Source organism: Leptidea sinapis, chromosome 39 (assembly GCF_905404315.1).
Source record: "Leptidea sinapis chromosome 39, ilLepSina1.1, whole genome shotgun sequence".
Lineage (NCBI taxonomy): Eukaryota > Metazoa > Arthropoda > Insecta > Lepidoptera > Pieridae > Leptidea > Leptidea sinapis.
Genome location: NC_066303.1, coordinates 8,616,323 through 8,643,660, shown reverse-complemented (window position 1 = coordinate 8,643,660; position 27,338 = coordinate 8,616,323). Strand labels below are relative to the sequence as shown.

Genomic DNA, 27,338 nt, shown 5'->3' with positions numbered 1-27,338 from the left:
AAGGCTTTTTTTATGTACTAAACACCATAATTTTTCTATTGTTATAGGCATAGTTGTATGTTACCTCGCCATGATGAAAATGTTTACATGAAACTTTTGTTACATGACAGATTCTACTTTTAAAATTGTACAATATTTAATTGTTAGACTTTCAATAGTTTTTCATAAGGCTTTTGAATTATTCATTGAAAATTATAATAATTTATTTAGTTATTAGATACGAGATTCGGCGTTAAACTAGCGCATAAGAAACAGCTTATAATAACAATGCGTTTGTTTGCAAAGAATACGGCAAATGACCGCATCATGTGTTTTTGTTTTAATCGCTTCTTTATTTGTCTAAAACGGCTCTACTCATGGTTTGTCGGAGTTGATACCGACTAGTTTGAGTGTAGTGAGTTGACGGTGATATCCCGTCTCAAATGATTTACCAGTGGGAAGCTCCTTTGCGCAGGATGCTGGTTAGATTGTGGGTACCACAACGGCCCCTATTTCTGCCGTGGAGCAGTAATGTGTAAACATTACTGTGTTTCGGTCTAAAGGGCGCCGTAGCTAGTGAAATTACTGGGCAAATGAGACTTAAAATCTTATGTCTCAAGGTGACGAGTGCAATTGTAGCGTTGCTCAGAATTTTTGGGTTTTTCAATAATCCTGAGTGGCACTGCGTTGTAATTTGCAGGGCGTATTAATTACCATCAGCTGAACGTTCTGATCGTCTCGTGCCTTATTTTCATAAAAAAATGTTCGTCCCTTTTTACATTTTATAATGTGTCACGAAAGTTTAAATTTAATTAATCGCTTCTGTAAGGAAAACTTCGAATCGACTTTAAACTTTTTTTAACCTTACAAAAAAAATGCTTTAATATTTTGAATATGGCTGCATTTGCATTCGTGTGTTTTATACTATCATAATTACATACATCGTGTGAAATACTTTGGATATGAATATGAAGCGGTCGTGTTTGCTGCGAGACCGAGGTAGCGCGGTGCCAACGTTTCTCAGTAATGCATCTATTCGTTGCAGATCATATGATAAACATTTCTCTGAATGTTATTCGAGACGACTTCGGTGAATGTTTGAATCCTTGTGATGTACAAGCACGAACCAATGGCATTCCAGGATTTTTAGTGGCGAAATGTTGTCCGGAGAAGCCTTTTCGTGTAGAACTATTCAACTGCCTTTTAGTATTCCGTCACCATCTGATACCCTACTAATACTGAGGTCTATAGAGCGTACTTAGAATTTGCTCAGACTTTACTTATGTAAAACTTAGCCGAGTGTGATAATAATCTTTGATTTCGAATTTATAGTCATTTGACTGCTGAGCTTAAGAATGAACCTGAACTGAACATTAAACTCATTAAGCATTGGCTTAAGTCAAATTCGCGTTTCATCACACTCAGCTAAGTCTGATTCATAAATTTGGTAATAGTTGTTGACGTTGAATGAAAATGAGTAATAAAAAATTGAATCTATTAACTATCCAAGACTTGATATTAAATATGAACGTAACTACAAAGAAATATGTTGTAAATGAACCATCGTAGAAATAAGTGCGATTCTGTCCCATGATAAAATCCTTTTTAAGAGTGGCATAGTATCAACTGGATGTAACTATTTTATATTCTTGTTCATACGTGTTTGTCGTAAAGTTAATATTCATTGCATTACGTCTTTCATCCACTTTAGCCGAGAGTAATCCACTTACGACTTAAATGTCGTCTAGATTAGATGTGTATTGTTGTGTGAATGTTCTTCAAGAGAGATTATTAAGGACGAACCGCATTAGACCGGCACTGCGCGGAACTGTGCGGCGCGTCGCTTCTTGTCGCTCGACGGTACCTACCGTATTACAACTGCAGTTAGCAGCAGCTCGCGTAATTTCTATACTAGTTTGCGTGCGAAGAACGTTACATTGGATGGATGAGCGATAGTGACGAGAATTTGGTCATTGTTTCTTGTTATGAGCATAAGAACGAATTATAGAAGAGAAAGAAAAGTAAGAAGAAATGGATTGCTGACGTGCCAAGGTCACGCTATCACGCGTCAAAATATTCTCTCGAAGGCAACTATGCCGCGACGCGCATCAACGCGCGGTTTAGCACCGCTCTAGTGCGACATGCACCTTACGAAATTATTGAAATAATTCGACTCTTTGTGCCGCGCTGTGCAGTGCTGCGCAGCGCTGCGGTAATGCGGCCTGGCCTCTTAGTCTGTTTTAAAAAAATATCAATAGGAGGCTTTAAGTCTCAAATAATATTTGCATAGGATGCCAACTAGGTACCACAGCGGCGCCTCATTCTGCCGTCAAGCAGTAATGTACCAGCATTGTGTTTCGCAACAGTAAGTACTTACTGGGCTAGTAAGACTTAACATCTTATGTCTTAACGTGACGAGCGACTCAAGACTTTAAGTTTTTCAAGAATTCTGTACGGCACTGTGTTGTAATGGTCAGGGCGTATATATCTATCATATGTAAGTCCTGCTTGCCTTGTCACTTTACTCATAACCAAGTCTATTCCCAAACTAAAATTAAATGCGACTTAATTGATGTAATGATTAAAGAAGAGGATGGTTAATGGATAAAGACAATTATTTTTTTGAAATCAATATTCATGCGTTTACATATATTTTTAGTATCTAGTGTCAGCCTTGGTTTAGATATTTAAGATCCTATCTGTTTTACCGATCCTTGAACATGCAGCATAATCTCATTGTCTATGTGAGAAAAGATCTCGGATGTAAATCTTATCCATATTATTTTAAATTTTGGCCTTCTTGAAGGTATTCAAATGCGCGTATGTCGATACAAAAATTTGTAAAAAATTCAAAACGATTAAATTTTAATCCTGATTTGAAAAACATGCACATGACAAACATTCAGGAATACAACGTTGTGTAAAGTTCATGAGAAGTGTTATATGACATGTCTCTTTTAGTTCACAATGGTATTTTGATGAAACTGTTTTTCTTATTGATAAACGGCCGTTTTCAATAACGTATCTCTAGTTACGGATACATTGCTGTCACCGTTTAATAACAAGATCTTATCTATCCATAGTTATAGTCCAATGCTTTATGTCGATAGATTATTGAAATGTAAGTAAGAGTAGAAGGATATATTTATCTACCACTAGTAAGTTAAACTAAGGATAGATACGTTATTGAAAACGGCCGTTAGATAATATCCAATGTAACAATTATTTCTTATTCAATAATAACTTACACTGTTTGTTAAGGTTATCAAAGGAGAAACAAATTGAAGTATTTATCGCTTTACACTAAATAAACTCTCATAGCTCTTGATATAGTTGGAATGTTTTCGCGCAGTCAATATTTTATTAACATTAGCTTAACACTCGTAAGATATTTTCGAGCGAATGGTTTTCTTTTACTTTCAGTGTAATGTTTCATTTGTCCGTCATATTATGTTGCTTGAAGGGCGAATGGACGTCTTGACTACGACGCAAAGGTCGTTATATTATCGTGTTCTAGACGGAAATTTGCGTTAATTACTCAAGCGAGTTTCAATGTAAATCGTTCTCATTTCCAAGTTTGTCTGTTTAATATTCCCCAATCGAGGCCCTCGTTTCTTTTATTGCACTGCTCTGAGCCTGGGCGGTTATCGTATCGATCTGTGTTCCAAACTCGACTTCGATTTCCTGTTCGTTTGTTAGCGATTTATGCCCGCGGGTGCTGCTTGCTATTTCGAGCGTTTATCGTCAAAAGAATTTCGACCATGAATCGATACTTTGCAGATTTATATCTGTTTATTTTTCTGTGAATATTTAGATGTATTTAGATATCATCCTCGCTAGTTGAGAGAGTGACTGGCCGCCATTTTAGTTATGTCAGGCTCCAAACGCCTCAATAATCACCAACCACAATAACCGCTTGCAAACTGACTGAACTGTTTACGTTATATACACGTATATATATGACAGGCAACAGCTCGACACAAGATTTTCTTATCAATATAGTTTTTATAAGTAAGTATATAATACTAGTAGGTAGTTCGATATCACCTGCTACAAAACGAATCTAATTCAAAGTTAACAGTCTACCCTTTCACGGTTGAAGAGTCTTGTAAAAAGAAAAGCTATTAAATATTATTGTTTCAATCTGATTGAATCAATGCGTATAACATAAATTCAGTTCAACCTTTGGCACATGAAAATTAATAGAATGCTTAGCGAAACATGAATTTATACCCGACTGTCAGTGCGCATATCATAGATCTGTTTCTAATGACATTGCGTTGTACAATGTCGCGCTAAGGAATCCTTCGATTTATTGTCGAATGGAATACAAATGAGGGTCGTAGCGTTAGTGCTATAGCTCTTAATGCTGTGATCTTAGAGGCCCGACGTGTGCTTGTTTATTGCCTCGTAAACTTAGCTCGTGCTGTGAACGAGAATAATTCAGCATTAACTCGCAATCTTCTGTGAAAAAAAATCTATTTGTGGCGGACACGGGATGTTTTGTGTCGACGAAATAATTGCTGATTTATTGTTCTGTCTGGATTCTAAAGCGTGGTGATACGACTTTGTTTGTTAGTAACTGTTAATTCCTATCATATTGTTTACCAAGGGAGTTAAGAAACAAATATTTTAAAGGTTGGTTTTTTTTATACAAAGTGAAGCGAGCGATTCTATTCTACAACCTTTAACCAGTGGGAGACTTCTTTGCACACGATGCCGGCTAGATTATGGGTACCACAACGGCGCCTATTTCTGCCGTGAAGCAGTAATGTGTAAGCATTACTGTGTTTCGGTCTGAAGGGCGCTATAGTTAGTGAAATTACTGGGCAAATGAGACTTAACATCTTATGTCTCAAGATGACGAGCGCAGTTGTAGTGCCGCTCAGAATTTTTGGGGATTTCAAGAATCCTGAGCGGCACTGCATTGTAATGAGCAGGACGCATCAATTACCATCAGCTGACCGTCCTGCTCGTCTCGTGCCTTATTTTCATTAAAAAACTCTAACCTCGCCCTTTTTTACAATACTAAGTAACACAAATTAAATTAAAAAACAAAATTTGTGAATGATGTTGCAGTCGAACCCGCGACCTCGCGTTCCGTGCGAGAGCGCTTCCACTGAGCCTAGCGTTCGAGTGTCTGAATGAATGTCTTTGTTAAACTCTTAGGTTGTGGCTTCATCTACAGGATCTACTTTACAGTTGATAACCTGTTCAACCCCAATATTTGCACAGTAGGAAATTGACTTAAGATAACGCTCTTTCAAATCTAAGCAATTTGTTATTGCTTTTGTTTTGAACTTCATTTGTGTAATAAATCCCAGAAGTGAGGGTTATTACTTTAAAAAATAACAAATTGTAAAACTAAGTAAAATACAAATAAGGGTAAACAATTTCGCTATTGTTAAATCGAGGGCGGAATGAATGTCGCGCGTTTTTTTTGTCACAAACTTATTGTTCTGACTTACATGAACTCGCGCTTTTTTTACTTTTTAATGCAACTAATATTGATATTCATATCTGGTGATTGGACTTTTAGCTAACAATCTCTAGGCATCGAAAGTAATTTGATTTTGAAATAATTCATTCCAAATTCAAGTCACTTTCGGTTAATTAAAACGCTATTTGAGTCCCCTATTTACAAAGAATACACTAGCTCTTCTAGTAGACATTAATATTATTCTATCACGCTACTCTCCTATCTTTCGCATTTTTGTCATCATCAACAATGTGAACTATTGCTACCTACATTGTAATGAGTAGATTTGCGACCAGCACATTGATCTTCGTATCTTGCTGCCTTTTTTCTTCTTTGTTGATATTTTCACCAAGTAGAAGAGGTCATGTATAAATATTTATAGGACTCGTTAAATGATAAAATCAAGTCAAAAAATAAATAATTTTGGCAAATAATCTGTTTATAGTAAGTCTATCTACGCTTTTCTATAATTCTCATTTAAAAAATTGTTAAATACACTTGATTTTATAATTAATTGATTTTTGCACCGTCCGCGTCGTGTTATTGTTGTTACAACTTTTGTTTAATTGTTTTTATTCAAACGCTATTTTGGGTAAATAATTTTGTCAACATCATCCAAACGAGTGTTGTAATGAAATTCAGTACAACATTATATCATCATCCGTTTTCATAATAACACTCCTTTGGATGATATTATGGTTACTAGGACTGGCTTTTTGTAATGTTGGCAGTATGCTTACTGTTTCAGAATCTTTTATAGGATTCATATTATGGATGTTGATAAAGTCTTGTATGAAATTGTTGATAAATAGGTATTAAAATACGAATGTGATAATAGTAGTAGTTTAAGTCTAACTAGTCTTTAAATAATGACATTTAAGAATAATAATAATAATTTAAATTGACCTTGTGCTTAAAACATAGAGTTTATTCATGTTAAATCAATTATTATAATAACTAGAATTTTGTAATGAAACGAAAAATGAATTAATTGTTAATAATAATTTTGCATGCCAGAAGTGGCCGATAATTGATACCTTAAAACTATTTACACCCATTGTTACATGTTTTCTACAAATGATTTAAGTTTTCTTTAGTGTAAATTCCGCCAATATTTGTTTTTAAAACAATTCGCGTCTCGTGCCAGATTTTGGCGAGACAACACTTCCTGAGGATGCCTCGTGTAGAGGCGAAACACGTGTCGAATTGTTTTAAAAACAAATATTGGCGGAATTAACACTAAAGAAAACTTAAATCATTTGTATAATTATGGATTTCCGCAAAGTAACGCCTAATTCAATAAATTTACATGTTTTCTAGCAAAATAAAGGATTTATTTATTTTATTTATTAAGTATCACATGAGTGTGGTTACCCCTTATTACACAACAGTTGCATAGATAACTAATTTAACATGAATAACTTCTGAATGTGCACCGCGTAGTCACTTCTGTTTTGTATCAATAATTTGTCACGCGTTTGGTATAAACGCTCGCTTAGTGAAAGTAAAGCTAGGAGGTCGGCCGTGGCGGCGCCAATCAAAATATGAATCTGGACGGTGAATAACGAAATCCGGATATTATGCAGAGTGTACATTTTGCAGTAAATATGTTTATATCTCTCTGGAAAGATTTCTTTCTGATATCGATAACCAACTGTGAAATATATAACATAGTACAACAAATCTTGTATACATTATTGCTACTTATGTATCGATATATAATATAATCCCATATAGCCGAATGGTTAGAGACCCTGACTACTAAGCTTAAGGTTCGAATTCCGGTAGGTGCAATAGGTGTGTGTAGGTGTGTAGGTTTGTTTCCGAGTCATGGATGTTTATATGTATTTATGTATGTTTAAGTAAGTATATTGTATTAAATATATCGTTGTCTTGTACACATAGTACAAGCTATGCTTAGTTTGGGTCCAGATAATTTGTGTAAAAGTATGTCAATATATTTTTTTTAATTCTTTAATTTAAGAAGCGGCCAATGATTATTTTATTCTGATTTCACTTATATATTTTATGATTTTAAGTGCATTATATTTTAAGTGAAGTGCATTACTCTGCATTATCACGTATAGATAGGATATCGTTTTAACATTCATTGGAAATACTGTCACAATTTTATGTGAAAATCTGTACTAATGAATGGTGAGCGGTTTTTTCCTTCGGTTATATTGCGAAAAATACTGAAACGACCGGAATAATACTTATTAAAAGGTGTTTCGTAGAAGGTTTTAGTATACCATATATGGTGATAACTTATTCAGTCAATGACATTTCATTACATAATACGACAATTCATACAATGAGCGGTTCAAAGAAACGTTATTCGGGTCAGCACGTCTTATAAATAAGATGTAAAATGATTTTATCCATAATTCAAAAGTAATCCAAAAGTAAATATGAAATAAAGACTTAGAATAAGAAAGTAAAGAGGTGCTTGCTAATAACGATGATAGCAAAACAAAACATGCTTTAACAAGTTTCTATTATAATGAAATTTTGGTTGGTAACATCGTCTCATGGGTCGCTATTCTCAATGCTCTAAGTAGAACCTCTTTGGCTGAACGTTGTAGATGCTTAATCATTTTTTTTTAAAACCAATAGGTATTATTTATTTTATTAATGTTTGGTTAGTATGATGTTAGGGTTTACGAACTTTTACTACATATCCATAACCTTTGAATGTCTTTCTTTCTTCCTAAGGTTTTGATATGCTAGGAAGACGTTACCAGATTCCCAGACTGTCCATGGAGCTATTATAAGAGGCTCCACAAAATGACATTATATCTATGGTGTTTTAAGTTACCATAGTAATAAATATTACCATTACCACTTTACCTTTTAATAGTAGGTTTAATGATTTCTCGCAACAACAATTTTTTTACCCCGAAACGGGACCCATAATGTGTCGGGCTCGGGCCCTCTAGACTAAAAACCTGCTTTATGCTGGTAGCCCTTAATCCTTTTACAGCGACATAGGACATGAGCCGTGGAGGCTGCAAATACTACGCAACGCTGTCTAACGGCCGTTCCCAATATTCAGTCTATCTCTTACTTGAGATAAAAATCGTAACTATCGTTGACTTTTCTGTCTCAGTAAACTTATCGACCGTTACTCACCTTATACGTGCTGGCTGTCAATGGGACGACGTATAGCTTAACAGCGATATAAAGTTTTTATGGAAATTGCAATTCACGCGTCCCAATATAAGGCGATAAGAATGACTTATCGGGTATATTGGGACAGCTTCAGATTATTGACAGCTAATTACTGACAGTAGAAGGTTGTAATTTATCTCTATCTGTAGATAGTATATTGGGAACGGCCTTAAATAGTTAGCTGTATATGATTGTTCTTTAAAGTACTCATGTCATGTAACAAACGCATATCATTCGATTTTTTATTGACTCGTAAGTCGCCATATACTAAGCTCTTTTCCATTCGTTGCGCTATGTTTCAAATGAGGTAGTGATGAACGTTGTAAATACCTTTTAAAAATAAATATTCGCAGCTTTAAGTGGGTCTATACGATTACGTACCGACGTTACGTAAGTAATAAAGAGAAATCAACGTTCGGAGAAATGTAAAACCAAATTCACTCATTTGCGAGTGGCGGTTCATACAACCGGAACTGATTCAATGAATCAGATTGGTGAGTAAAAGCGAATTGTGTAACCCCTCGTAACCGCTCGTGCGTTGTTTGCGCGGTGTGTCTTTTCGTGTACGTTTTGTGTTTTTGTTACTTCATAATATTGGCAGTTGGTTGCTTTATTTTCCGACTTACAACTGCATCTTACAGGGGATTCTACAAATTCAGGACTCTCTCTGGTTTTATGAGTTTTTGTGATGAATTTAGCAGATAATTAAAAAAAACGATTACAAACAAAACCAAAATGGAGTCCCTGTTTGAATTTATTCACCAGTGAAATATGATTTGTTATGTTGATGTGTGATAAATGAATAAGATGTAATTTTGAAGTCGGAACCGTGAAATTTTCTACTTTAAAGAAGCATCAGTTTATAATAATATTATCCCTGAAATCTGAGTCAGCCCCAGGCATTGATCCCCTTTCAATCTTTAGCTGGATTCGAACCCATTGAATTATTTATTGCCACCGCTACTATGTTACTAACCACTAGATCATTACCATAACATTGTTGCAATATTTATTGAGTAGTAAAATCATAATCTTTATATATGTTATTATATTTATACTTAGGAACAATACCAGAAACACAATTGGTTGGGTGAACGAGCTATTATTGCCGCCATGAACACAGATCTTTACGAAATTAACTGCTCTATTCAGTCTAACATGAAAGCCACACATTATTTTTTAAAACAGTCGATACTGTTTTGGAAGCAGATAAACCGGTTTAATATCTAACAGAAAATCTTTTAAATTATGACAGTGAAAATTTTAATTCACTATGTTTGCGAGGATTTCACCGTACGATCTGCAATTGAAAACATGCGTGAAAATAATTGTATTGCGAATAATCAACAAGATAAAGCATTGATAATGTAGCGCAGTAGTAGTAGGCTTGCAGTTGAAAAAAAAATTTGTTCTTAACTTCATAAAAGAAAAATTTTCACATGACCTTTCAAAGATGAGGACGTCCTCGAATTCCTACCGAATATGTTCCTTTTAAAATTAAAAAATTTCAATTAAATTATAAATTATATATCGTCTTATCCCTTACTGTTATAAAAATAAAAATTGCGTGCTTTAGGACCGTCTGCCTCAATGATGATATTATGGCTAAAAATATTGTTTACCCACAAGTATTGTCAAAATGGGCATTTAAAAAATTGTGCTTCGTCATTGTCCTACCATTTAGCAACAGCAAAGCATCGCTGGGTTACTTAGTCGTTGTATAATTTACCAACCTTTTCCTGCAAATATTTGCCTTTGTATAGCCGTTGATAACGCAGATAATATCTCAGCTGCAGCTAAGAGGCATCGCCACTGTCAATAAGTTGTTCGAGTTCCACATAAAATAAATGCCGTATGTATGTATTTGCAACGTAGTATTTATTTAAACGAAAAAAAATATCCGCTTAAAGGGTAAAATAATAATCGAGTTATGACGCGAGAACCACTTATACGATGTCCGGCACAGAAATGTTGTTTTAATGATGATATAGCAATTGGCAACCTTCTATTACTATTTTTATCTAGGGAGTTAATTAGAAAATTTGCATGGTGCAATGTTTAATGCGATCGCGTGGGAGAATGTCTATGAATCGTTGTGTGGTCCGGTGTAATGTATTCCTTGTCTTGAAGTACCATTGTATAGTACGTGAATTACAAGTAATTCACATGTTCCATCGAGTTTGAGATCGAGTTACCTTTCGACAACAGCTGATTACATAAACATTAGCACGACAATTATTTATCTTCGTCTACAACTTGAGTAATGTGTATCTTGCCAAGTCTGAGACAAATATATTATATATATTCTTGATAATGTAATGTATGTTCATAGGCAGATAAGTGAATTAGCTAGAAACTGTCATAACCATAATGTTAATACCAGGAACAGACATTAACTTATAATGCCTACTACTCGGCTATGTCGCGTTAGTAAGTCTTTTGTGGGGCGATGTATATGCTTTTACAACTAGATCCCTTAAAAACTAGTTCAAAACAAAAGTATTACGATATTCAAAAGAATTGTTACAAAACGTTTGTGTGGTAAATATTACTATAACATTAAACTTTCTTAATGACACCACAGATTGGGAATGGAGCGACCGCCCTCAGGCTATTAACTAATAAGTTTAATTGTACAATATTAATTTTTAAACATATTTTTATGATGAAAAAAAATTCCGCTGAGTTTCTACAGACCATTCTTCTCAGATCTGGGGCATTCGTTTTGGAGTTGAAATATGTTTCAATTTGAATTTAAATATAATGATTAACAGAATATTTAATAGTTTCGGCCCATGTTACTTTCATGTTTTTGCATTACCGGAAAAATTGTCTGTATTCTAAATGAATACTTCTCCGACATTTTTTTCATGCAGATGTTCAGTGAAAGTAAATGCAGTATTAATTATTTCTCAGTGTACGAGACTAAGGTCGTCTCTATGAATGATTGCTTTCTACTCGTTACATGATATGTCAACTTGGCAATGGCTAACCCTCACTCGCCACATATGGAAAGTTGTATGATGCAAGCTGTTCATTTAATTTGATTGAGCCTTTGGCATTTTAAACAACATGTTTGGATTTATCTAAAGAAAAAATGTCGATGACTATGTGAAGAGGCGATTAAAGTAAGGCGATAGTGTTTTGTTTTCTGTATTGATTGGCATGCTAACCGTTCGGATACTAGAAGGTTCGAGTTTCAGACTTCAGAAAATAGGAACAATTTTAGAAAGTATACATTTTGTTTTTCCATTTAGCAAATCATTTTTATCTTTGTCTAGTTGTACCTGGCTTGCGGTGATCTGCCACGTTATATATAAAGTAAAGAGTTGAAAGAATTCATTTAAGTATATTATAAATTTTATCCCAGAACACTATCAAATATTTATCACATTCTGATCAATGGCTTCGGAGTGCATGCAACAATACAAGCATTGATTTTTTGATTGGTGGAATTGTGTTGAATTACTTACTTCCTTTTGAATGTTAATTATTAATTTTGGTATTAGTTTGATGTAAATTTTGGAGTGCATCATTCGAACTTCCTGTTAATTCAGCTGCTGCTTCTTCGATTGCTGCATTCAGTTTAGTTAAACAATACTGTATCACTTAGATTTTATTATAAAAAAATGATATAATTAAATTTACACGTGATGCCAATTTTGAAGTTTTTAAAAAGCGTCAAAATTTCGTATAAAAACATTCATTCATATGTTATTCCTTTTCATAATTAGTTTAAGAGATTTAAGTACATGGAGCAGTCATTAGCAAATTTTTCATACATCAATTTTGATCCCAAGTGATAATGGCCTACCTAGACTACAACTGCTGTAAATACGTATTAAAACAGAGTGAGACCGCGCATCTTTCCCCTGCTGTGAACTGTCCAAAATATCAAAGAGCTTTCAGCTGAATGATACACCAATAAAATATTTTTTAGCAATTTAGTGATAAATTTTTGATTTTATTCGTGTCGTTCCCCTCTATGCCATAGACGTTTATACTTTAATTTCTTTGCTATCAGTCAATTGCACTGAAAAAAAATTAAATTTAACGATTTCCTTTACGTGATACAGCACTATAATATATACACGCTAGTGTTATAGCTGTAATAACCGAAGTGGTCGTTTCATCGAGAGTCTTGAGTCATGGAGTCACTTTCACTTTAATGTTCCTGGAGGCAAAAGTTGATATAGGAGACATGGGAAAGTTAAATGCAATTTTATGGTGCTGTTGAAGTATCGATTAGCACGGCTTATTACGTTTATTGTCTTGTGTTTGTATAGTAATCGTATGACGTACAGCGTACTAATTACATTAAAAATGTACAGCTATGCACCTAGTGGTAGTATTAGTTTAAAAAATGATAATATAATAAACCTGATTGTTTTATTTGTTGCAGGTAAGTCTACACGAAGATCGGATATGGTTATGATTTCTGTAGCTTTTTTTTGTAAGTACATTTAAATTAAAAATATTTTCTCATTTATATATGCTTCCATAAATTATTGTCATTTCAATTCTTATTAAGACAGGTTAAATGAAAGCTAGCTACGTTCACAATTCAATATTTCACGGCATATAATTTTAAGACCGCTACGAAAGTAAACAACGGTTTAATTACGGGGCGATTAGGAGTGTATGAGTTTTCCGGTGCATCGATGTCAGCGAGTCAACGCTGTCGAGGCTACGACGCTCCCACTTGGCTGTAGAGTGTAGTGGCCGCCTCACTAGCCGCGGCTCGCGACCGACTCGCATAGTCGGCACCGGTCGCATCCATTCAGTCAGTTCACAGTCGGCAACAGCGTCGAACGTACGCGTCGATTTGTTGCTCTCGATGTTAGTTTACGATTACGAAATCGTGTTTACACTTGGAGTTTCACCGTGACAGTGAAGTGTTTATTCTAATATGGGTTAAGCATTATATTTGAGAAATGAGTCCGGGTGAGCGCGCCGCCCTAGGGCGCCGCGAACACCCTCGCCCTCACTATGGTGCCACCGCATCGGGATTTTCACCAACTTTTTACCCGCCGCCTTACGGAGTGCCTCATCCAAATGCCTGGCTAGGGGCTCCCCTTATTTCTATGACAGGACGGACGCAGCAACAAAGAAATAGTCCTGTTGGAAAGCTTGCTATGCACGCTCAAGGTGCGCCTTTAATTATACAAAATAGACATGATCGAAGAAAGTTCACCCAGGTTACCGACCAACGCAACCATCGCCCAATCGGAGTTACGGAACAGGTCATGAGGGACAATTTTGAAGCAGATGCACTGAGGCAACGCAATCAACAACAACAAATGCGGTCCAATCGAAATGTTCGTGGCAACAATACGGACGCGGTCAGTATTGCTAGCGATGAAAGTTCCGGTTCTACTAATTCTGAAACCATGTTACCACGGATAATTAAACCAAGAAAACGACGCAAAAAAGATAGAAAACCGAATAACATTATGCCACACGATATGTCCAATGCAGGCATAGAACTAGGTGAAGTTGAACATTGCGCTATTACAAATATGGCATCAAGTTTGCACAACGTCTACGAAGAAACTTACTGTAGAGAATTGTCATTACCGTATCGTTTAGATGTGAAAGTTCTAGATTACCCGGACCCAGTGCCGGAAACGTACAGAGTGACTGCGTTGGGTGAAGCTTTAGAAGCTACTCGTTTTGGAATAAATGAGGCTGCGTCGCCTGCGGAATCTGCTATTAGTTCATGTCAGTGCCGGTATTGCGACCCCGTGGGTCAAATTTGGGATGCTGAATCGATCGCGCGATTACTTGATGAAAATTCTAGTGGTGACTTTCTACCGACTAAGTTAGAGGAATCTATGAAAGTTGTTGGTCCCCTTGTTACGAGAGGAGCGGACACTGTCTTGAGGCGTAGTTGGAGCGATCCCTCTGCAAGAGTTGCAGAAAGTCGCGAAGTAGCAAACAGTGACTCGGCGTCGGCAGCTAACCTATATTCTTTATTTCCACCGACGAGAAGAGCTAGCTCTACCGAGCCAAGGTCGCAGCTCGCTTTAGAAATCTCGTCTGAAATTGTTACATCAATGAATGGACATCGTGACCTGGAAATTAAATTATTTTCAACCTCGCCCCCGGCAACGAACTCGGAACGCCGTTCTTTTTTTGACGACGACTGTGTCAGTGTTTCAAACAATCAAAACAGTTTAGTGAACAGTGATAAAACAGATTCATGTTTAAGCGATTCCCGAAAAAGTGACCATGTGGATTCGTCGGGATGTTTGTCGGCCTACGCTAATGTCGAGTCTGCTCGCAAAATTTGTGATTTAGCCTTAGTTTCTGCCTGAAGTCTTTGTGATCTATGTATAAATTATGTAGTTTGGATGTGTGCTTTATGTTCAGAGAGCTCGAAGCTCGCCATTTGAGCTGGACTCAAATTTTCACAGCGATGCATGCACGGAGCATCTTAATGAGATATTATCACTTGAGATCTCCGAATTCTTTTTCCTGTAGGACCTAAAATAATTTATTTCTAATAGTAGTTTTTTAACGTAAATGGAACTTTATCTGGTCTTTTCTTAATGAATATATAACCATAAATACTCTGAATAGAAGAGCAATATGTATAATATGATAGATTTCTAGATAAGTAGTTACCATGACTCGTGTGCAATTAGCGTTTCACACTACTGACACGGTTGCGCGACTGAGCGGACCCTATTGCGGTTTCCCGTGGTTTTCACCGTTCCGGACGGCGCTTTGGGTTCATAGTGCTGATCGCTTTTTGTTGTAACTATCGCGTAACCAGTAAAAAAATAAATGGCCGAACGAATTGTGAATCGCTTTCGCAAGACGTTTTTTGATATTTTGCTTAAATGAGAATCATCAAAGGAATCGCCAATTAGTAATCCCAAAAGTGACATAATTTAAGTCCATGAAATAAAAATTGTATCGATAAGAAAAGTGTTAAATTTTCAAGTGTTATCGTTGTTTAAATATTAACTTTTTCGTTAATTCACTTCGGTTACGTGTATAAACCCAATTATATTTAGTATTCGTTTGTCGATTTCCCTCTAATCTTTTGTATATTTAATATAGCATTACACATATTCAGAGGCAATTGATTGATTTCCTAGGTTATTGGTTGTCATGGATCCGAAAGCGGTCGAGTATTTGAAAGATACACCAGGCAGAGTTCCATATTAATGTAGATAATGTGAATAGAACTAAGTTATTAATGAATTATTATTCATCGGTACACTATCGTTGCGTTTTATACTTCAAGGGACGTACTTGAGTTTCATATTTTCAATTTAGATCGCGCCATCTGCTAGATGGCCGCGGGGCGGTCGCGTGCGTGGGACTACATGATAAATCTTCACTTACTTTTTTTTTCTTCGCGATACGCTCGACGTAGACGAGAAGTTATAGTAGTTTCTTATCAATAAAAATTCTAACCTTAATGCATATTAGTGAGAATACGTCGATTGATTTATTTACGACTTGCGGAGCTATCGGCTTTCTCGGCAAACCGGTCGTAAATAAATGCGACGGCTCTCTTTTCATTAAACGAAATCAAAGCGGGCACTTTTATTTCTTTGATAACGCTAACAAGAGGCTGGAAATTATTCCCTCCGTGGACAGCAGTGATACCAACCATATTGTTGTTAAAGTTAGACTCGCAAAGCACACTACGTCGAGCCATTCGGTTCGGGATCAAGGAGGCGTACCGCATGATGTAAAACTCAACGATACATGGTTCGGTGAAATTTTAAAAACCTAGGCTTACTGAGTGAATGCATTTTATACATACAATAATTATATAGTTTTACAATTTTGTTTGTGTACGTCGTGAAGCACGAGTTACACGTTTGCACACTATTTTTGTACAATAAAAACCATCATGCCCTGATGAATTGTTTTATTTTTGTCTCGGATGTTGCGAAAATACGTTTTCGCTGACTCATTATAAGAAGCCACATGGAAATACACTAAAGCTTTCTGGTTATAAACACATTTTAATAACAAGTGTGAATTTATCGTTGTTATATTTCATTTAATTTATTGAGTGGAACATTACTTTTATATAAGCCATTGATACTCATATAGTAAACATAATGTGAATTTTGACGGGGAGTATGTTTTTTTAAAAGTGAAATTAAAACATAAATCATCAGTTAGAAAACCGACTTAAATCTAGAGCATAGTCTGTTTTATAAACAGTCTACCATTTTACGTAATAATCTAAAACTTTCCATTGTGCTATAAACATTTTGAAATATTCTCGCTGTAACTGTGTTGCTGTATTGACAAACAATAATGCTACCTTTTCATTTCCAGCTCTCCCAGCATTTTTTTTACGCTCTTCTTAATAAAATATACAATATTGTACTGTCATTGCTATTGCTATACAATAATCATAATCTAGTCCCAGGCTGTCGCATCAATTAGATATTCAGCTGTGGAGTAGAAGGATTTACGACTTTTGGAGCCTTTTTTAAATAAAACATTTAAATTTATTTATAGATAATGCCTGAACAGTGGCTGGGACTTTATTATAAGTAATTCCGAGATAGCTGTATGTTACATGTAGTATTCTTGAGCTTACATCTTATATCTTTAAACGATCAATTCTTGTACATATATAGTACAATATATATATATATATATATAATAAAATCTGAATCTCGGAAACGGCTCCAACGATTTTAATTAAATTTAGTATACAGATAGTTTCGGGGGTGAGACAACGATATAGCTCGGTTTCAATTTTAAAAATTTAGTTTTAACCGTGTTTTAATGAAAAACCGCTACAATAACATTAGAATACAAAGGTAAATTTCGCCACTATATACAAGGCCACAATAGCTCAGATGGGACATTGGGTGATCCGGAAAGCAGAATCCAGATGTCCAAAAATCCGAGCAAGGCTCGGTCGTCCAGGTACTGATAGTTTAATACAGTTACCGTTGAAATTTCACGACAAGCTGCAAACCACTCAGTAATCGACCAAAGTAGGTACTGAAACCATCTATTATATTATATCGTGTTGTAATATTCTTCTATACATTTGACTTAAACACGCCAAGAACAAGTGTATTTGTTCCACGATTATGTACACTACTTTGTCTGACAAGGACATTCTTGGTTCAATGTCACGGCGCGCGTTTGCTTTTGACTTTTATGGTTAGCATTTGAGTACACTTCTCATTGTTAATCCTTCCGTATTCATTCAGATAATTACTGTGTACATTGACGTAGGTATACAAGCGAGTTGGCATAATATATTCAAAAAAAAATTTGTTTGTTTGGGTAAAAGTGTCACAAAGTTGTAATTTTTGGCATAGTCTGCGAATTGATAAAAACTACAATTTCACTTAGTTGTCCCAGACATTTATTTTTATTTTATTTCAATACGGGACTAGACAAGCAGACTGCCTATTACAAACAATGCAGTGCCGCTCAGGATTCTGGAAAAACCCAAAAACTCTGAGCGGCACTACAAGTTGCGCTCGTCACCTTGAGACATAAAATGTTCATTCTCATTTGCCCAGTAATTTCACTACCTACGGCGCCCTTCAGACCGAAACACAGTAATACTTACGCATTGCTGTGTCACGGCAGAAATAGGCGCCGTTGTGGTGCCCATTATCTAACCGGCATCCTGTGCAAAGGAGCCTCCCACTGGTAATACACATATCTTAGATATCCCTTAAAGGGATCGCATTTTAAATTATTAAAACTTTCGTGAGTCCTTATAAAATTATCTATTAAAACGGCTCACGTTTTTGTCGGTGTCGGTACCGACTAGTTTCGCAATGTACTCCGTACTTGAAAATGAAGATCAATGTATTTGTAAAACATTGTATACGGGCGCTCTTTATTTTTCAACTTACTTCACAAAAATCAATAATTTGAAGAATAATAATTTAAAGCTAGTTAAAAATATAGTCAATGATCAACTTTATTATACCTCATATACCTAGCTGTTAGAAACAATTATTTGAATCCGGTGGTAGATCCAGAATTATTATATATTTTTCACCGAATGCAAGTTTAATGGACTTGTTTGTGAAATTCAGATGTCGATGCGTGAACAGTTTCGACCTTCAGACAAATAACATTGTCATTTGACCTTCCATTACAAGGACAAGACAATTTAACGTCATTACTTTTATTTGCGTTCCGAAGACGAACATGGATCGGTTTAGGTGGTTATTTAAAAGTGTATTCAATATTTATACTCACATTTTTTTTTGGTTGTGTTTCTTTATACCTATAACCTTACTCCTAGTTTTCTTTTTACCAGGACTTTCTTCGTGTAACATAGTAAAGATTGCGCATTGATTTATTAAATTTGAATCAAAGGACTCCATCACCTTATATTTTGTGAAAATAGTAGTTGTCATATATTTAAGATGATTAAATTCTCAAACATTTGATGTTTCTTCAATTTATTTATTTATAGATACTAACATTTGTTTACATTGATGCATTATATATTACGCCTACAGACAAAATATATTGTACTTAATGTAACAAACAATTACAGGTATCTACCACATGCTTCAATAATTTTCCTAACTAAATATTAGTTTACTCTTCAAATAAACAAAATGTTAAAATATAAACAAGAGAAAAAAAAACAAATATTGATTGTTTTCATATTAAACAATATATTATTATATTATAAAAGACTGAGAAATATAATTATGAACACATTTTATTCGCTAAACTTACATACAAATAATAATACTTAACCTATGCTTATTTTCCTTCAGTCTTTTTTATTTAGAGCTTTGTATTAAAACATATATTCTCAGCAAACATTAGTAGTAATCACGCCGCGTTACCACTGTAATATTACGAAATCTCAACAACGTTTAATCTCTAACCCCACGTGCTGTGTTTGTGCGCATTTACTGCTACAAGCTATTTATTCTGTTGTTACTTCACCACAGAAGCTTTAATGCTGTAACATTGTGTCGTTTTAACAATATTATAATATATTGCATAAAATTTAAACATTAACACCCTTACTCATTATGGTCCGCTTACTTTAACAGCCGCTAAGGAGTGCTTTTTCTCATTCTGACTTAGGTCAATAGAAGAATACAGAGTGAGAATTAGCAATGCTTTAAGTTAGCAGACTATTATGAATAAGGGGGTAAGTATTTCTTTTTTCTTTTCTACTATTTTATGTACATAATGTGTTTCTAATCCATTATCGACTGAACTTGTAATAGGCATTGGCAAAGTCCTTTTTAATGATTTTAATAATAAATAAGTATCTATTTATTTTCTCCTCACAAAGATCTTAAAGCTAAAACAGTTCAGTAGTCTTACACTTTTTAACAGCTGGTATTTTGTGAGGAGCTGGTGTCTGAAGCTCAAATATAAGCTTAATTGTTTATTTCGCTAATATAATTCCATTCCAAATCAAAAATTTTAAGATATTAACAACGATCAACCCAAAATTAGTTTCGCGCTATAAATTATTAGAGATTTATAAAAAGAACGGAAAACAATAACAACGAGAAACAATGCCGTTAGCGCACGTGGCGTTCGACCTTGCTGGCGACCGCGTATTCAAGACGCCTCACTGTAAACATTATGGAAAATCGTTTGCGACTGTGCAAACTACGATATACCTTTAGCTACACGGCTATACTACCGATACGCAAAATTTTATGGACCAGTTTAATGATCGTCCAAACATAACAGGACATTAAAATCTATTTATCGTTGGGATTGTGAGACCTGAGTTCGAAATTAATAATTGTAAGTAAGACAAATAACATTGAGGCTTGATAAACATAAAATCAAGTCCCCGATGCGTGTAACGCTTATTACGAAGAGATCTATATTAAAAGAGACTTTTTTTACACGCTTTATATTAGCTTCACTTATATGTTTGTATATTTGTATGTTTGTAACCGACTTCTTTGGGCGCGATTTTGACCCACTTTAAACGGCTAGATTTCGTTCAAACTTTGTAGATTTATCGAGGACCGATGACATTACATTAATTTGATAAAATTATTCAATTTTTCAATTGCAAAATATGATTTTTGTTATTTAAGTTATACTTCTGTAGGTGCGTTATGAAAAAATGATGTGAGTGAAATTTTAAGATGCGCGCGCATCACTGTAACACGAAAGTAACAGGGTGAAGTTGGTTCCTAAAATTTTCTGACATTTGCGACATTAGTTTTTTTTTGATTTCTTCGTCCATTAGTTGTATAGGCAAAGGGTTCAAGTCGAATACAGCCGTATTCGTTATTTAATAATTAATTGTCAAAGACATCGTTGGACGATTTTTACAATATTGTTCTTTCTAGAAACGTAGCATAGCACGAGGAGTAAATAATTATAAGGATTTTTGCTTTTTCAGGCCAAAGAAGTATAACTTCTTGCGTTGATACATGAGTACACACAAACTATTTTTGTTTTGTAGCTAGATTTTTATCCTTGTATCGTATTATACCAATACTCTTTATTGTGCCTGAATTTGGTATAAAGTCAGAGATAAATAAGGACACATATGTTGATCAACGTATTAATTTTACTAATTGACCTTCTACAAGCATGAACTTTACAAAATTATCTAAATTGAATCTATTTTAAATTAATCCTCTTAATATTTTTATTGAATGCAAGGTTTATTGCATGTAATTGACGGCGATGTTGAAAGAGGCTCAAAAGTCCTTGTTTTAGCATAGAAATAGCTTCATTAGCAAAAATTTGAGTACTGCATGCAGACTTGTACTGTCGACATGACCGATAGCTGCCACCTTGACACTTGCTTATATTAATGCTACATTTGAATTAATTTCACATATAAATTTATAAAAAGTAAACAAAATATATACGAGTATTATGAAATGTAAATATACAGATTAATATTAGTATACAACATTAATTAGTGCGTGTCGGTAGCTATAAGATATTTTTATTAGTGGGTACATTAAAAATGACTTAAAAATTTTCGGAATTGAAACAACGTGTATAAAAAGAATACTAGTATATTTAAGTGGAATTAAGTATCTATAAACCTTACACTTTACCCTAACATGTTTTAGCAAATAGGTACCTCATACTAAATCCAAATCTAATTTGTATTAATTTGACCGTTTCAGAGCCGTCACTCAAATAGCGAAGTCGCCTTTTTCATCGCTTAAAGCGAGCAGTTTGTAGTCTAGTCTAGTATTATAAACGTTAAAAGCTTTCAATTAATGTCTAAAAGTAGCCAGGGTTAGTTCTCGTGTCGGCGACAGGAGGTGGGGTAGAAAGTTGACTAGTTTCCGTTCTCAAGTTTCACCTGAGCTTTCACTTGTGAAAATATTAACGGAGACGTAATATCTCTACGGAAACTATAAATATTATATGAAAAAGCATATTATTACGTCAACACAACAAAACACAGCCACACAGCCATATTTTGGTGTGAGACGTAGTTGAGAGCTCGTTTCAATATTAACGACACGGGTGAGAATGTTCTGAAGGTGATACTAAATTTATTCGGCGTTGACAATTGTTATTAAATAAAATTTGTTCACGGTCAACGCTTGAATAATATGAAGCCGACGCAACTGAGCGTTGTTCTTTTCGTTCTAAATGATTATCTTCATTTGTCACATTGCGAGCAGTATTTTTATTTGACGGTAAGGACGAAGCGGTCGAAACAATAATCTAATTTGGAATGGCTTAGCGACTAAATGCGGTATTGGGTCGACGACGCACGAATGACGATTGTGCAAATAAATCACGGGAACAAACGATTAAAACTTAATGATTTATTACGTCCTACGTTCTCTACTGGTTTGTATAATATGGTGTTTATTTTAAAATCTTCAAATATGTATCATTCGATAACGAGAAAAAGATCATTAACTAAATCCGTACTTAATATTTCGTTATTTTCTCGTTTGTGTGCGATTAAAAATTATAGTTATATACTTGCCATGCGATCTTGGTCAGTCATAATTTACTTTGCACATTTTTTTTTTCAATAGTTATAAGTAGGTAGTTAATATTATAATCACATTCAATTTGTTCTTACTTTAATTTAGTTCAAAGTTTGGAAAATCCAAGAATGCTCTACTCATGCCCTAATTTTATTGCGATGTTGTATAAGTGCGAAGTGACAATTAGCATTTCGAAACCAATAGCAGTAAGCTAACTATGTGCATATACTATCATAATAAAAAGAGCTCAGCAAAGCTCATATGGTTTATTAAGTGCTTCGGAAGCGATGTTTTGTTACCATAAGCATTAGGAGGTCCATCTTCTAATATGTATCATCGTAATAAAATGAACAATTCATCCTATTTTTGTTCGCAAGTGAAACCATTATTAGTAATGTACCTCGGGCTTCCTCTATGCATTGCTGGAAATATTGTTGACCAACAATACTTGCTTTTTATCTCAAGTTTGCGCGTCAATAAAAATCATTTGTCGCCTATTTCCTCTATTCGACATCACTCTACTTAAATTTCCACACCACAGACTGGTGAAGTACGCTTGTACAAGTATTATTTCTGTGAAAGTGGGCGTCCAGGTGATTTGTTTGGTGCGATGGATGACAATTTGGCAATAGTTGCTTTTAATTTATTAATGGTTATTAATGTATGCGCCAAAATACTGAATTGTAACGATATGCTTAGAAAGAATTATTCGCATATAATTTTATTGAATGAATTGAATTTTGCACCCAAAAACTTAGTATAACTACCATTGTATCAATCACAAAAAAATATTTGAAAGTTATGTATATGGTAACTTCATTCATACAACCAAATACTGTTGGGTGGTAACACGTATCAGCAAACGATTGACAGCCACTTTAAGGTTTCCCACAAGGGGAAGTATTTGGGATTAGATTTTTGTGTTGTTCAATTAATTTATTCGAGCTTGGAACTAATTTTAAATTTGTACAAGTCACTAAATAGCAAGCGCGTACTTGTGCAAATGTAAACTTGAGCAAGTAAAACGTTATGTGTGTGGCCGTCTTAAATGACGCGTGCGCTGTAGGTGAAACCATTAAGACTTTGAAATTATTGACTGTATATTATATCATCATCATCATCATCAGCCGGAAGACATCCACTGCTGGACAAAGGCCTCCCCCAAAGATTTCCATGACGATCGGTCCTGCGCTGCCTTCATCCAATCGTATTCCGGCGATCTTGACCAGATCTTCGGTCCATCTGTATATTATATAAAGAATTATTATCACTATCATATAAAATGGGTACATATTGTAAATGTGATATGCAGCATTTCAGGTACAAGTCCGCCTTTGGCCATCTTTTGCTGCACAAGGTAAATGGATAGTACCTACAGTAAGATTTTCTGCTCGTATATCATAATTAAACGCAGCGACATATCGTATATACGTTGTTTGATAAATATAAAACGTCTCTACTGGAAATTTATAATGTGATATTAATTTCATCGGTTGTCGTCGTGTTGAACATTGATTTATACACGACTTTACAATTTCATTCTGTAGGTTTTGAGGCGAGCTATAAAAATAAAATTAACATAAGGCACTTCTGCAGTTGCTACAATGAACATCAAAATTTATACCTTTGTATTTCAACATATTTAAAGTTATCCGTGAATATCTCGTTAAATGGTCGTTCAACTCTCGGCGTATTCAAGATGCCATTGTCGTATTCATTCAATTTAAAAATTACTCGGTAATTTGTTAAACACGTCTCTCGTATATTAATGTCGCCCTTATACCAAGTTTTTGAGTTGAGAATCGCTTAAAATGAACAAACGACGCCTTTTTAATTATTTAAAAATGTTTTGTTTTCAAATTCAGGTGCTGCGTCGCGATTTTTTAGTTACGAAAATGGAATAATTTGATGACCGTTCCAAACCAAGTTAAAGAAAGTGTTGTTCATATATCGATGCGTAGTTTTTTTTTTAATGACACTGATTTATCTAAAGCAATATTCTCAGAAATGATATTAGATTAATCCGTGTCAAATTAGATACCGAGCGATGATGAATAATTAATTATATACATTGAGGCCGCGACCACGATTCTGATATTACCTATGCCAAATTAATGTTATTTGTCACATTAAAATTATTATACTATTTAAGATAAATTTATCTTATTAATTTTAATAAACCGTAAATGTACGCCTTCAAGTATAATATGAAAACTTGACTACACCGATTTATACTATGGGTTTGTATACTTATAAATATCTATAATAATATTTTCTTTTTTAAGAAAATTTTTATGAGACTAGCAGTACGTTCAGCTGATGGTAATTGATACGCTCTGACCATTACAATGCAGTGCCGCTGAGGATTCTTGAAAAGCCCCAAAAATCTGAGCGGCACTACAATTCCGCCCGTCACCTTGAGACATAAGATGTAAAGTCTCATTTGCCCAGTAATTTCACTAGCTACGGCGCCCTTCAGACCGAAACACAACAATGATTACACATTTCTGCTTGACGGCAAAAATTCGCGCCGTTAAAGTAAACAGGCCCCGTTGTGGTACCCATAATCCAGCCGGCATTCTGTGCAATGGAGGCTCCCACTGGTAGTCCCAAGTGCAAGTGATAAAGTAAAGGGATTGTATTATTATCTACCGTATATTTCCATTGGCACGCAGCTGTGGTTTCTATAATATATTTGTGTATATATATATATTGCTTCTAACCAAAAAGTAGGTAGGTATGCCTATTAGTTGACATATGAGAGGTCATAGTAACTCTACATAATCAATTTTGTCAACATTATATTGTTTACAAAGAACTTTTGGATAAACAAGTTCCTTCAAGCTTCACCATCTTAGAGGCTGATGAATGTTAAATATATTTTTGAGACTATTTAAAGAAACCGGCTGTCTTATAATGTTATATATTAGAGTGAACGATCGTTTGAAAACGAATATGATATCATTACGGGTCGTTGAACGGATTTAATTTGTGGAGCCATTACGTAACTCGTCCTACATGTGGCTTAATTGAATTATCGTTAATATGACGAGCGCTCCAGATTCCCTAAGCGATCTAGTATTCCCCAACTAATTGAATAACGTATAACAAATAATTATTCATACTTGTAATTGAACCAATAACAATAGAAATATAATTATTTATCTACACCCATGCTTGAAATCCTCTATTAAAGATTCTAAAACAGTTAGCTTATTCCCAACATTAAAACACCCCAATGTCCTAATAACCATTACATCACCCAAACGAGTGTTGTAATGAAATTCAGTACAACATTATATCATCCGTTTTCATAATAACACCCAAATCATGTGTTATTATGGTTACTAGGACTAGCTTTTGAAATGTTAGCAGTAAGCTAACTGTTTCAGAATCTTTTATAGAGGATGTAAGGCATGGGTGTAAATAAAGTTTTGTATGCAACTGTTGATAATTAGGTATTACACAACAGTTACATAAATAACTATTACCTACGTAATGAAGCTACATTAGTTAGTAAAGGGGCTTTGACATTGGTAGAAAAACTGATAAGAATCCCCCAGCCCATCTTTTAAATCATATTACAATCTATTTAATCTAATATTATAAAAAAAATTATGGCCTGCGCAGAACCAGACAAAATCCTACATATAATCTTCTTTGTCAAAGAAGCTGTAATATATTTTTTGAATTTGCGCTCAGTGAGTCCTGGTATATTTTCTATTTTATTGTAAAACTGAATACCAATGAAAGAGCCCTTAACTCTACCTAACTTATTTATAATTGATTGTAATATTTAATTAACATGACCTCCAAAAAGAAGGAGTTACATTGTCGGGTGTTCTCTTAAAGCTTAAGTACCTACCTTACTGATTTTTAGAAAATTACTATAGTCTAAGTCTAAGGTAAAAAAGTTTGTGAAAGAGGATAGCATACAATAGTTCATATGATTGGAAGTTATAATTATAAAGCTGATGATATATTTGTACCACAGTTTCATTTTTGGGTGCGTGCAGTGTAGTGACAGTATTAAGTGGCAGGAGTTACGTCACAGATGTTTGATACAGCTAGAAATGTGTTACGTAAACCTGTTATATATAAACGATAACAATCTTATCATTAACACAATGACGGAACAATTCAATATTAACAAAGGTTATTTATGACTGATTTTCGCTATAATATTTGGAATCATTTTTATAATCCGTCAGTCTGGAAAAATTACGCCGATGTGTGTCAATCTCACTTGCCTCAATACCTGAATTTTTCAATTCATTTTAATAGAAAAAATGAATTTATACAAATACATATAATCCCGAAAACCGGTAATGTATGGAGCGTTTGCACTGCTAAGCGGGTGATTAGGGGGGGTATCTAAGTTTTATTTTTAAAGTAGCGGTAAAATATCATTCCAGCCATTTAGAGTGTAGCCACTTATGTAGCTTTAAAAAGAATGTGTTTAAATACTTTCATTTAAGCCTTTTTAAAATTGGAACCTCGTATTTAATTACGTTAAAAATTTATGAAACAAGATGGATTTTTTGTTTGATGCTTATTCGTGTACCGATACGACTAAGGCTGAAGACTAAGTTTCATGGGCAGTTGCCAGTTGGGGGCTGTTCATAAAGTACGTTCGCATACAGGGGGGGGGTCTAGCTGAGTGTGACGGTCGCCGTTTATAATTTTTTGACATAAGCGCTAGCTCTGTGGCGCGACTCTCTAGCGGCCTTGCGATCCATCACAACTGGTTTCTTTTTTCCAATACTTGAGAG

General features: G+C 34.7%; 2 protein-coding genes across 3 annotated transcripts in view; both read left to right on the top strand.

Moving 5' to 3' along the window:
• Positions 1 to 27,338, top strand: part of LOC126976128 (CCR4-NOT transcription complex subunit 6) — a 275,491-nt gene that overhangs the window by 55,831 nt on the left and 192,322 nt on the right. The window lies entirely within an intron of this gene.
• Positions 13,341 to 16,511, top strand: LOC126976130 (uncharacterized). Its single transcript, XM_050824330.1, has one exon. The coding sequence runs from the start codon at positions 13,564 to 13,566 to the stop codon at positions 14,944 to 14,946; it is 1,383 nt and encodes a 460-aa protein (XP_050680287.1). The 5' UTR covers positions 13,341 to 13,563; the 3' UTR covers positions 14,947 to 16,511.

Bases quoted from the DNA above. Each gene is read 5' to 3' on its own strand.
- LOC126976130 (XM_050824330.1), top strand. From the start codon at position 13,564: ATGAGTCCGGGTGAGCGCGCCGCCCTAGGGCGCCGCGAACACCCTCGC.